The sequence below is a fragment of the Bubalus bubalis genome, chromosome 2, assembly GCF_019923935.1.
Source record: "Bubalus bubalis isolate 160015118507 breed Murrah chromosome 2, NDDB_SH_1, whole genome shotgun sequence".
Taxonomy (NCBI): domain Eukaryota; kingdom Metazoa; phylum Chordata; class Mammalia; order Artiodactyla; family Bovidae; genus Bubalus; species Bubalus bubalis.
In genome coordinates, this window is record NC_059158.1 from 48,174,526 (window position 1) to 48,188,443 (window position 13,918).

The 13,918-nt window shown below is 41.2% G+C and overlaps 1 protein-coding gene across 28 annotated transcripts in view; it reads right to left on the reverse strand.

Moving 5' to 3' along the window:
- Positions 1-13,918, reverse strand: part of DST (dystonin) — a 513,843-nt gene that overhangs the window by 243,003 nt on the left and 256,922 nt on the right. For 16 of the 28 annotated variants that reach the window (XM_045163432.1, XM_045163439.1, XM_045163433.1 and 13 more), the window contains 4 exons: positions 12,813-12,902; positions 12,184-12,282; positions 10,508-10,585; positions 8,222-8,314 (listed from right to left, as the gene is read on the reverse strand). In XM_045163432.1, coding sequence (XP_045019367.1) covers positions 8,222-8,314; positions 10,508-10,585; positions 12,184-12,282; positions 12,813-12,902 — 360 coding nt within the window. Of the gene's footprint in view, positions 1-1,563; positions 2,735-8,221; positions 8,315-10,507; positions 10,586-12,183; positions 12,283-12,812; positions 12,903-13,918 lie in introns of those variants that run through there. The other 12 variants (XM_045163440.1, XM_045163438.1, XM_045163447.1 and 9 more) reach the window with 3 other exon arrangements.

The following is a 13,918-nucleotide window of genomic DNA, read 5'->3' on the forward strand; positions in this document are numbered from 1 at the left end:
CACAACATTGTCAATCAACTACACTCCAGTATAAAATAAAAATTGTTTAAAAAGTGAAAAAATAAGACTATTTATTCCATTTGGCATTCCCATAGAAGATGTGAGCCTTTGTTAAGTACCTCCATATCACAACTATTTAACAAATCTGGTTGACAGGTTTATGACCTATTTTCACATGTATTTTCCATTGAAGTTTCAAAAATCATTAGCTACACAAAGTATAAAGAAGGGGTAAAATCCTTGGCATGAAGATAACACAAGGGGGGAGAAAAAGGCTTATGTACCACTTAAACAGATTTTAAGTTTGCACTCATCAAAACATGTAAGGCTTCCTTGAAGCCAAATTGTGCAAAAAAAAAACAAAAACAAAAACAAAAAAACAGATGGAAAACATATGTGAGCAAAGCCAAGTGGCTATATTCATAAACACACAGCAACCAAGCAGCTTTCTTTCACACTGACCTCCATCCATGTCAGACCTACACAGATAACGGACTAGACCGGATGCTTTCTTTTTCAATGTAACCACTGTAAAATGTAAACAGAAAGCATAACATAACACTGCCAAGGATGGGGGTGGATGCAAACAGGGAACCAGCTTCGGGAGGGCCAACGAAAGCCAATGACGACCACACACACTGGCCCGAACAGAGCTGCATCTGGTCTCTGGGCAAAGCATCTCTACCCAACAACACAAGGACTTTGCCACGAATGTTTCATATCACATTTCCCTCTTATTTCTGGACTTTTTTCTTAAAAGGCAAAGCCATCAACTTAAAGAAAAACTCATCAACTTCAACTACTAACATGTACAGGACACTGCTTGGGTGATGGGCTTCTCAGCAAGTATATCAATATTTTGCATTTTAAAGACAAGTAAAAATCCCAGAGAAGTAACTTTGACTAATGCTAAATATCTGTGTTAGGAATAAAGATTGCAACTTCCTGGCAGTCTGAGTCATAAGCAAATTCCTATGACCCGCTGCCCAAGTGAGTTCTGATTTTAGAGTTGGCTGGGGAGGAACTCATGTATCAGAGAGAACAGATTTGGTCAGTTTCATCTGTGCCTGCTGCCCCCAACACACAAACACACATGGAATTGAAAGCAGTCATGTGAGCGTCCCTATGTATGGACACAGAGAACTGGAATTTGCCTTTTGTATCAGTAGTCAAACTTGTGGATCAGCAAGTCCATACAGACTGATGATCACTGCAGCGTCTCCTCCTTACATCTGTCTTGTCAAAATTGTCTTTTTTATTTAACTATTGTTTGCCAAGGCTATTCCATTGGAAAAAAGAGGAAACATTAACTACAGAAATTCAAAAGACGTGCCAAGTCTTCCAATAATAACAAAAATGTAAAGGGTTTGAAAATAAAGTCATGATTAAAGAATGCATCACAAAAAATAAAATCACAATCCAACCTAGTGAAATGCATCAAGAGCTTCCACAGAGATGACCATAAAGAGAGCACCTACGAAGGACAAGCTGCAGAACCTCCAGCAGCTGTGTGCACCTGGGGTCCTTATTTACACGGTGAACTCGGGATCCGGCTGCACTTACCTCCTTCGTGTCCTTGGAAGGGAAGGACATATTATCACAGAGGGAATGACATCTCTTTTTTCCAAACTGGAAACGGTGTGCTTCCTGAAGGCAAGATCTTTCCGTGTTTTGCTTTTCCTGAATACCGCTGTCATTTTTTGATGGATCTTCAGAAAACCCACCTTTTTCAAGTGATCTCTCTGTACCACAGTGAATGGAACTTAAGCTGGCTGCTTTTCGTGAAGAAAAGCCACCCGTTTTTCTCTGGAATGTTCTTTTTCTTGTGTTGACATCATCAAAGTGGTCCTTTCTCTTTGCATGGTAGGGGGTGCTGTCTTTTTCTGAAACCCTTTCCTCTGGTATGCTGACTCTGACTTGGGTTTCCTGATGTTGAGAAGGGCCCCCAGGGTGACGCTGACCGCTCGCCGTCTGGGGCTGGACCCCTGCCTGCAGAGTGAGGCCGGGGCTGGCCCCCAGCTCCTGCGCCAGCCCCCGGGCCCAGGGGGCTGCCTGCCCTCCAGAGAGCGGGCGGGCGCTTCTCTTCCCTTCATCATCAAGCCGAGGCCCTCCTGACTCTGTGTCATCTGCTGCTTTCTTGGTCAGGCCCCGTCTAAAGTATTTTCTTCTTCCAGCAGAGTACTTTTCAAGTCTCAGAGGAGTTTTGGCAGGATCCAGATACTGTTCTTCTTTCTCGGCTCGGACACATCCACAGACATTCCCCATTTGATTTGCAGAAACTCACAGCTGCACAGAGTCCCTCATTTCAAAAGCCGGGGCTTCCTCAGATCTCCACGCAGCCTAACTCCTCAGACTTCGTGACCATCCTCTTCAGCGTGAGGCCATCTTGCTCATGAGAAAGGCACCCGCAAGAAACGCCGTGGCATCCTGCCCGGCCGGCCCCGGGTCTCATTAGACGCCGTGGCTTATTTCTGGCCAGCAATCCTCTTAGACAAACATTACTGCTCACTGTCAAATAACATGCTGATGAGCTTTCAAGGCAAACCCTTAGCCTTGGCTGTACAAAAACATTCTGACCCTCGCTTTCCTTTCGGTTTTCTGAAATGCAGTTACATGACCCAAGTCTGCTCTAACCTTTGGAACGACTGGCGATGCAACAAATCTGAGCGCAAACAGAAAGCAAACACCAGTCAGGAGACGTTTAGCAAAGTGCCTTTCAAACTTAGTTCCAAAGTGCCTTTCAGATTTAGTTTCAGAAACTCCTGACTGTACAATTTTTTTACTTAAGAAACACAAACAAATGTTGGCACTTGCCCCAAAAACTAGGCTCAGAAACCTGTATAAACTGTATTAAGAATCATTTAAAAACAGCAACCACACACACACAAAAAAAGAACAAAAACAGGGTGATTCCACAGCTAAAGGAGAGAGAAAACATGCTAAATTCCTAAAACACTCCAGTCAAATCATTTCTAAAATCAATCCCTTTAAATAGCTTGTCATATTTTTCATATGACAAATTTCCAAGCCATTTCTCTTTCTCTGATCATTAAGATTTTCATGAGTAGCTTGATAAATTTTATGATTTCAAGCTTGAAACACCTAGCCAAAAGAAACACCTGTGTGTTCTTACACATGAATTAAGGCAGTTGAACTTTACATGTAACTTTTATACTTGTACCCTAGTTAAATATTATGCAGTTTTACCAGGGCTGTGCTGTATGAATGATAAATCAGAATGGAGCCTGATGACCCAAGGTGTGCCTCATTCTAAGACTGAGTCATTGATACGGTAAAATGAAAATTAGTATCATATGACTAGTCTTACACAAAAGCTGAAATCAGCTGACTAATAAAAAAAATTGACAACTGACATTCTCTAGGTTGTCTTTAGACTGATCCAAAAATGGAACTCATATTTTTGTAAACAAAAATATTCAATTAAATAGTCAAGTTAGCAATGTACCTGATAATTGTCAGTAACAGACCTGCATGGTGAGGTTTTCCTTAATCATTTCAAGAGGAAATTAAACAATCTCTATCAGAAAAAAGAATTATATCCTAGAAGACAAGCTGGTAAAAATAAAGCTTCCAGCTGGTTTGCTTTTAATTTATTCTCAATGTCTTCATTGGCACTGGGACATTTTTCAAGAGAACTCAGAAGTATAATGTCACTAACATGATAAAGATACAACCACTGACTTGCACTTCCTTCCAGCCCCGCCAAACCCAGAAGCTGCCCGTCTTCAGGCCACTGCACGCTGCTGTCTCCCCCGGAAATGGCTCCACTTCAGTCTCTGCCTGGTTAGCTGGCATTCATCTTGCAAAGCCTGTCTACAACATCAGGGGCAATTTCCTTTATTCTCTAAGACCTTCCTAATCCTACCGAAACACACCCTCCTCTACATCCCTACTTTTATTTATACTGTGACAGATTCAGCAGCCCAGATTATAGTCAGTATTACAAACATTCTCCCAATAGACAGAGCAACACTCTTCCATCATCTCTGCAAGACAGACTGGGATTTGGGACCCTTTGTTGCAATACTTGCACCTGAACAAACCTCTCCTGAGCAACAAAATACAAAGAAACTATATGGGACCAGAACTGACTGCATGCACGCACAGTTGGGGCAAATTCTGGACAAAAGATACAAAGAGACCAAAACACCCAACTGCCACTTCTGAAGAGCCCAGAGCAAAAGCAGAGGTCAGGGGCAAAAGCAAGGTATTGCGCAGGCCCCCTGCACACACCACCACCAAAGGGGTGGGCACACCACCTGGCCCACGCCTCCAGCCAAGCCCCGGTCAGGACCCCACCCTGACCCCATGTGAGGAAGGCGCTCACCCCACCTTGGAGACTGAGCAGGGAACCTGTTCTCACTTCCCATGCTACAGGCACAAGCCCCCAGAAAGCCCTGCCTGAATTTCTTATCTGGCCTCTCATCAACTGCTATTGATTAAGGAGGCCAAGAACCCTAGTCACAGAGTATCTCTGGACCTAGCATAGGGTAACTCACACAAGATTACTGTCCTGGCAACACTAACCTTCAGACTGCCCAACTATAACAGACAGTCACTTTGTGGTGTTCAAATAAATATTTTTAAATCAATCAATAAATTGGTCTTCTGAAATGACTTCCCTTATTTATGTATAGAGGAGAAAAAAGGCCCCGTCACATTGAGTGAGGACAATTACCACTGCTATAAATAGCCTTCTGTCTTGGCATAATAAGTAAAACCATTCTAATCTTAAATTATCATAGGACTAAAAGTATTTCTTTAAATAAAAAGGAACATTTCTGTTTTATACAAAACGCTGAAAATGTTCCATTTTAAATAAACCCTGGTCTAATTTTTAAATACTGATGATAATCTAACAGTCATATATCTTGTAATTCAGGTCCTAAAATACACTGGATTTCATAAAATATGCCACAGTATCATATTAGAAGCAAAACTCTTGGGAGTTTGGGATTAGCACATGCATTAACTATTATATATAGAATGGATAAACAAGGTCCTCCTGTATAGCACATGGAACCATACTCAGAATCCTGTGATTAAACCATAATGGAAAATACTCTGTGTGTGTGTGTGTGTGTGTGTGTGTGTGTGTAAAACTGAAACATTTGGGGTACAGCAGAAATTAACATGACATTACAAATCAACTGTATTTATATAAAAAATACATTAAAAAAAAAGAAACAAAATTTATGTTGGTACTTTTTTGGCTGATCCTCTTCTTTCCTCCAAAGACACTTAATATATAATTCTTTTTTGAATGACTCTTTGCTTTCCATTTCCTTCAACTTAGGGTCTAAACACAGTGCCTCTAATTTCCAACCAGTTACATTTCGGTCTGTTACTTTCTGGTTTCTGCTCTCGGGAACTTGAATGGACCTTCCCTAAAACTCCCGGGGTCTTCCCAGTCGAAACTACCAACCTGCACTCACTCTTAACTCTGTCAGGCCCTCTGGGGGCATTCCACACTGCCCACCGTTCCCCTTCTACTTGAAATTCTCTTCCCCTGGTTTCGTCAATGCTACATTTTCTTGTAGCTACAACAAGAAACGAAGTCCATGTTTCCCTTATTAGGAGAATTCTGGTAAAACCAACTATAATCCGGGGTGACGAATCCTTCTCAATATAAATAAAGAGAAGGACGAGGGGGTGCTGCAAGACTGGGAAGGTGCTGGAGAGAAGGCAGGCGGTCACCGACGCGGCCAGCTGCGGGCCAGGCCCCGCGCTCCTCCTGTGTCGCCAGGTGGATGGTCTCCCCCAAACTTCCGTCCTCTCTCTCTGCTCTTCTCCACTGGCCCCTCTGAAGGCCCCCTCCTCTCTGACAGACTCAGGACCCTCGGCTTCTGGAGACCCCCAGGTTTATCGGCGGCACCTCTGACTCCCCGGCTCCGCTCCGCCCGCATCTCCAGCTGCTCGGCAGACAGAAGCCAGGGGACCCCACCACACATGTCAAGCCCACCAACGCTGTGGCCTTTTCCCCTCCCCTCATCTCACCTCCCCCAGCTGTCTGCCGGCTTTTTACCTCTGGCTTTAATGGCTCAGCGGCATCCTTAACCACCCCCTCCAAGTCCATCCTGTCTTCCTCCAAAACACCACCCTGGATTCACCTTTTCTTCCGCACCTGAGTCCTGGCCTTCAACACCCCGTTCTGAGGGCAGCACCTCCACCTCTCCTCTCATCTCCTTGACTGTGGCCTGTGGTCATTTGTTTATTTTACTAGAGTCCATATAGAGTTCTAAAACATCATTTTTCAGGTGCAGGATGGTTGGGTGACTGGTTCAATGTCTTCACGGCCACAGATGAAAGAACTGACAATGACATTCCCTGCAGAGCCTGGGTGCTCCCCAACTCTGACATTCAAATTCCAGACACAGCCTGTATCATCAGTTGTCGGTAACAATGGGACTGTTTCTAAAGGTCTCCTGCAGTTTCAACCCTAAAAGTTCTGGATCCCTGGGAAAGTTGCTGAGCAACTCCATGTGAATTCTGCTTTTTGGCCCATTCTAGTTGTACTTCACCTGTTCTGGTAACAAGGTTTCAGGTCTGGAGCCAGGCCCCAAACCCTGCCTTGCTCAGTATCCTATGTCCCCTAAGGATGGGGCCTCTAGTGATGAGGGTCCCTGACTCCAGGTCCCAGTCATCAAGCCCGCTGAGCGGACATTCACCTAATATATCTGTATTAGCTGCTGTATCGGCTGGCTGGCTAACACCCGGTTACCTGGTCTCCTGGTCCCTTAGTCCTCTCCTCTGACGTTCTAGTGCCTACCCAAGTCCTGGAACCTGTAAGATTCTACTTCCTATAGCTGTCCATATATGCCAGATTTAGCCTGTTCCCAAATGAGCCCCAGGTACATTATTTCCACCATTCCCCTATAAACCCTGTATCCCACTCAAATTTTTTAAATATTAGAAATAAGTCTTCTTTCTCCCAAGATGTGGTCAAAACCACAGCTCCTCTCTGAAGCTGGCAAGCCGTGTCTTCCTCGTCCAAGGCCCGCCACACAGCCATCAATCAGTGGACGTGTCGTGTGCCCACCAATACGACACTCCATGGTCACCCAAGGGATTGATAAACCAAAGCAAGCACCAAAAGTAGGACTCACTTTAAATCAAATGAAGATTATTTTTTTTAATGGATCATTTTACAAAAACCAAAGGATCAAAAGCAGCCTTTTATTGGCAATTAGATAATAATTCATAGTAATAAATTTGCCTTTGCTGCTGCTACTGCTAAGTCGCTTCAGTCGTGTCCGACTCTGTGCAACCCCATAGACGGCACCCCACCAGGCTCCCCCCGTCCCTGGGATTTTACGCTCTTAAATCCCGTTTGAGAAAGCACAAGGCCACAGGAAACACGGATGGCTCGAATGCAGGGAATCTCTCTGTGAGAACGACACCGCCACCTAGTGTCTACAACACCAGGAGAAAGCGGCATGTTCAGAAACGGCAGTATCAAGGAAATCCACTCCAGGTCAGGACTGAGTCACAAAATTTTTATGCATCTAAGTCAGGTAACGTTGGCCAATAAACAAAAAAAAAAATGTCTACATTCACTAAAAGGAATCTCTGTCTTTCAACTCTTGAGATTACAAGCACTGTTCTAAGCTTTTCAACAACAGGAAAAAGGGTGCCAAGTCCATAAGCAGCATGTTTCTGAGGGGAACAATACAAATATATTGTTTAGGAAACAAAGTCCGAATATCATATCATTTATATACAGCATCTTTAAAAAAAAAAAACTGATACAAATGAGCTTATTTATGAAACAGAATCAGATGCACAGACTTCAAACACAAATTTATAGTTACCAAAGGGGAAAGGGTGGGGACAGATAAATTAGGAGTCTGGGATTAATAGATACATACTACCAAACATAAAATAAATAATAAGCAAGGACCTACTGTAGAGCACAGGAAACTCTAATCAAAATTCTGTAATAATCTATATGAGAAAACAATCTGAAAAAGAATGGATATATGTACATGCCTATGAATCAATCTGCTGTACTCCTGAAACTAACACAACATTGTAAATTAACTATACATCAATATAAAATAAAAACTAAATTAAAAGAGAAACAAAGTCTGAAATTTATTTCCCCCTGTTGGATGTGAATGCATAATTCACCCTTCACCTGAACCACTTGAAAACCAGCAATGAGGTTAAAAGAAATGACAATAAAGAAAACTGGGCTTACCTGAAAGTGCAAAATTATCGTCCATATTAATCCCAAAGTCAATTTGGGATTTCCATCTGTTATGTCATCATTTCTAATATTCACTAATTTCACCTGTTTTGTGTATGAAAAGAGAAAACAAAATGCTTTTCAAGCAGCACATGAGTTATTTTTACTTACATAAATGATTCTAAATTACAGATATAAAAGAAGCCTGAATAATTTTAATACCAATAATCCCTTAAAATACTGTTTTACCCCTAACCCCACTCATCTTAGGCTGCAAATTACAGAGGAACAACAAAGCCAAAATGTTTATTTTCTACAGCAAGCACTAAAAGTACACTTGTCAAAACAAAATCACAGTTCAAGTAAGAAGTCCTAAATACTTAAGTTTTTAAACTAGAAATAATATTGTCTTTTGAAAATAAGTGTTATTTTATAATTAAGTAGGAAACTATTCTGAACCATCAAATAATTTTAACAATTTTATCACACTTCTATCACAAAGAGTGTAAAAAAGAAATCTAACATTATTATTCCATTTGTCCACCATAGACTGCTACCAGGATAAGGAACTATATAAATCACTGGACATTTAGCAGACTGTTCAAAACTTTAAAAATAATATGCCACTAATAACCAGATTTAAAGCTCATCAACTGTCAAATTATGCATTCAGATAAATTAATGCAATAATGATAACTAACACTTCCTGGAAAAATAATTAAATATCATGAATGATACCTAACATTTTACTTCCTGGACAAATCACTACCAAAAATATTTCGACAAGGAGACATAATTAACCATTACTCTTCTGGAAACTTCCACTAGAATTAAGACTAGTAAGGCAAATACCAATAACACTTAAAATATAACCACTGAGTATTTGCTGCTGCTGCTAAGTCACATCAGTCATGTCCGACTCTGTGCGACCCCATAGACGGCAGCCCACGACTCCCCTATCCCTGGGATTCTCCAGGCAAGAACACTGGAGTGGGTTGCCATTTCCTTCTCCAATGCATGAAAGTGAAAAGTGAAAGTGAAGTTGCTCAGTCATGTCTGACTCTTAGCGACCCCATGGACTGCAGCCTATCAGGCTCCTCCGTCCATGGGATTTTCCAGGCAAGACTGGAGTGGGCTGCCACTGCCTTCTCCAAGTATTTGCTAGAATTTACTAACTAAATTTAGTAACTAAAAGCACTATGATGTTCATAATAAACCAACTGAAGGACTAACAACAGTGTTTCTTTCTCTTCCTTACCCTCTCTTCTCTTTTTTCCCTCTCCATAAAAAAGCAAAATTGTTGCCACCTCTGATTTCTCAGTTTTCAGTCGCTTTCAATTCTCCTGAGTTTCACTGCCTCTTCCTTTTTTCTACTAACTGAAAGCTACCAATTACTTGGCTTATACCATTTTAATCACAGTAATACCCAATCAAGATCAAATCCAATTCGGTGTTCATTTTTCTCCCATGATTTCCTCTGAAACCTTAAGCAAGTTGGGGACTGTTTTCAGAATTGTTTTATTTTTAACCGTTTCTAAATCAACCAGTTGTACCTGCTTTTAAAATATGAACTACTGCCTCCTCACTACTACATTTTAAAAATAAACATATGCAAAGTTTTTTTTAAATATTATATAAACTATCTTTTATAAAAATAAGGCACTTTTGTAAAGTGAGTATAAAAAATATTCTCTCCCCACTACTAATAACTGTTCTTTGACATTCTTAACATTCTGTTGCTACTAAAATGTCGCTAACTTCCCAGGCAAAAGCATTCCAATTCTAATAGAAGGAAAATCAGTAGCTGTTATTCAGATGCTAATGTAGCCACTTATAATTCCTCTGGGCTTACACCTACGATTAATTTTCTTTTCTTTGGAACAAACGTTTTAAAATATCAGTCTCACAAAAGCACAAGTTTAATGCTTATGAAAGTGAAGTCACTTAGTTGTGTCCAACTCTTTGCAACCCCATGGACTGTAGCCCGCCAAGCTCCTCCAACCATGGGATTTTCCAGGCAAGAATACTGGAGTGGGTTGTCATTTCCCTCTCCAGGGGATCTTCCCGATCCAGGGATCGAACCCAGGTCTCTGCATGGTAGGCAGACTCTTGACCCTCTGAGCCACCAGAGAACCTCTGTTAATGATTATTAAATCATTATCAAATCATATTAAATGTTAATGATTAACTCAAAGTCAAATTTAACCTGTTCATTCCCTGTCATGGTCCTATGCAGATTTATTCAGTCACACATGTGTTGTATTATATGATTACAGCTTTGAAATTCAAACATCATACCTGGCGTCTTTTCAAATAGTCAAGTGCAATTTGTACATTCTGGAGTCTGTGAAAACGCATCCGACCCTTCTCTCTGGGCTAAGAAGAGAAAAATGCAGGGTATAAAAAACATTATATTTTCTGACACCATTGACCATGCTAAATATACTGAATATACTATATAAATACACTGTATGCTCGTCATACTGTCAAAAATTTACTGTTTGGGGAAACCCATTAAATTTTTAATGATATTTTAATTTTTTTGAATTACCTGAGATTCAATGTAAACTAGGGATTTTTCTGAATATGTTTTATTTAAATAGATCCTTTACTACCAATATTTTATTTAAACAAACGGAAAAGAGAAAGTATCACAGAATATACAGACATTTCATATTCACTAAACTACAAGTCTAGCCTACAATTATTTAGCTACGGATGCACGCAAAGAATTAAATACCATTCCCCATTTGCCTTCTTAATAAACTCTAACTCAAGAGGGTTTTTTAATTATACATGTATGGCATGTTAATGAAAATGAGGTAAAGTAGCATGCAGTTAGTATAAAAACCACCAAGAAGGAGAAAGGCAGTAAAGGTTTACTTAGCCATGATACAGGAGAGAGAAAAGCAATTAAAACCATGTAATATATTTCCTCTTTATTTTATTTTCGTTTTTGCACACAATTGGTTGGACTCTAATAGTCTGACACTGCCTGGGGATGGACGTGATGACGTGCTGTGTCAGGGAAACTGACAAACCATAATTCTTTTCCTTGATGCCGTTTTCCTTAAGAAATGTTACAAGTCAGCAGAAGGAAAACATAAGGAAACAGAGCTGAGAAAATGGTCAACAAAAATACAAAGGATGGAGGTGATAACTGACCACATAAAACCTTCCAAAGGGAAAAAAAGAAAACTGAGAGCTGAGCTGAAATGTAACTAAGTTGCTGAAGCCAAAGGCAGCGGAATTAAACAGATGGCGGACCCCAGACTGGGGAAATAACCCCATATAACAGGAGAAATGATGGTGATGAATCCCCACTGCATCCACAAAACACACGTTCCAGTGAAAGCAGGGGGCTCTGGGGATATGATGACCAAAGAAGCGCATCTGTCTTGCAGAGGTAGGCTCAGGTGACTGAGTGCCATGGGGGTGAAACAGCTCTGTCAGGAGCCTGGCATTTAAAACATCCTCCCCAAATAAAATGAGACAGATAAGGCAGGCAGAGAATGTCTATCTAATACCAACTGCCAATAGGCATGACTTAAAGCATAGTCTTAAATATAAAATAAATGTTCATACATTCCTTCCAATAAAGCAATGAGCAGTTATGTCTGAAATATGAATTTCAAAAGTGGAACTGATGTGCATAAAAATTAGCAGGCTGGTTGTAATTGTAAACCTTCACACTTATACAAAAGGAATATAAACTTCTTTAGCTCAGATGCCATCCTATAGTTTAAGCACATATGTTCAAATACCATGCAATGCATAGAGATACAGAAATAAATTTAAAGAGAAAATATGTCCTTTGTCCAATCTGTTGGTCCACACACATCCACCTCCCTGTGGGTCTTTGGGCCTTTGCACCATTTTCTAAACAGGAGCCAGAAGCCGTGGGTTACTCTATGGTGTTAGCGCTCACCGCACTGTACCGGCTAGGTTAGTCGAGTTACGGGGGCGACACCTACCCCCTTATCCTCATCCTCCACATCCTCATGCCGTTCATACTCGCATGCTTCTGAGGCACTCACCAACCGTAAGGTCTTCAAAAAATCTCGCTCCCTTGGCTAATGAATATAACAGACAGAAGACAGGACAGCAAATACACAAGACAGACCAGAAATGAAAAGAAGAGTATGAACAGAACATAATGAAGGAGACCGGGTAACCGAGAGGGGGAGGGATGTTCACAAAAAAGGAGATGACGCCTGTGGAGGGGGTTAGACCATCTATCAGAAAGCGGTGCTTATTTCCTTGCTATTGGTGAGTCTTTTAATAGGGGGTTATATTATGCATCCAAATTCTGCTAAGCATTAAAAAAAAAAAACCCAAGGTAAAAAGAACAGCAGTAGTATTTTAATTACAGAACTGATTACATAAGCAAGGTCATCAAAGTGTTTCCATCTCCCAAATGCACACCATTTAAAGTCTGAAAATGCTTTAGAATCTAACCAGAACTCTTTTTTCAAGCGGAATTCATAGCAGCTCACAAGATGGATGCTGCAAAAATCTGAATAGTTTGTGCCGAAAACATACTAGGTCACACGCAAAAAGGACCACACGTTCCTCCAAATAAATCATGAAATTTAAAACTTACCAAGGTGTCTCCGGAAAGAACCTCCAAAAGAGAAATCAAATTGTGTCCGTCCCTCAAGTCTTCATAGAGATCGTTCACGTGTTTTCGAACCTATGCACAAAAACACAATTTAAAATATTTGGTTATAGAACTTGGATTATCCTTAACACCCGAACAAGAAAGTGGACGAGGAGAAAACATTCCCTGTGTGTTCGTTCATGCGGTGTTTTATACGGGCCCCGACCTGAATCACGATTCCTGAGACAGCAACCAGGGACACCTTAACAAGCTGAGTGTTTAGCCCCCCGGCCCCAAGTTGGTCTTCCTGATCTCTGCGTCCCAAAATTCAAGATGCCAGAGGACCGCCCTCCATATGTTAAAAACCCAGAGATGCAGCCTGGGTAAAAGGTCCATGAGACTCTAGGTACTACTTCTGAAAATTCCTGTGAGTCTATGATTATCTCAAAATTAAAAGTTTTTTTTAAATATATGTGAAGTTATAAGGCCTCTACTCAAGATTTCTCTGCACAGCATAAATCTTCCTGTGGTGAAGGGTTTTCTTTTCTTTTTGAATAGCTTCTTTTTAAATTTTCTATTGGACTACAGTTAATTTACAATGTTCTTCTTGATTCAGGTACACAGCAAAATGGTTCAGTTATATCGATTCTTTTTCAGTCTTTTCCCATACAGGTTATTGCAGAGTACTGAGTAGAGTTCCCTGTATGTCCTTGCTGATTATCTATTTTATATATAGTAGTGTGTGTATGTTAAACCCAACCAGTGAGTTATCCCTCCCAGGGGATAAATCACATAACCACACTCATAGTAACTGACAGTTAACAAGGATGGTTTAAGTTTGAGTTTATAGCTCAAACCACCAAAGACTTCCCCAAAGCTCTGCTTTTCCCACAGAGGGACACCCCTGGCACACGCAGTCAGTTTCTACCAGACAGACACGGTCAGAGCAGGTTGAGAGCGCAGCTGTCCCACGGCAGGCAGGCCCACCCCAACCTGCTCCCCTGGGCTGATGCTGGGCTGTGCTACTTCGCGAGCCAAGGACGGGGTCCACAAAGGCAGAGACCAGCATTCCCCACAGCACGTGGGCACGGGCCTGCAGGCCCCCTGTC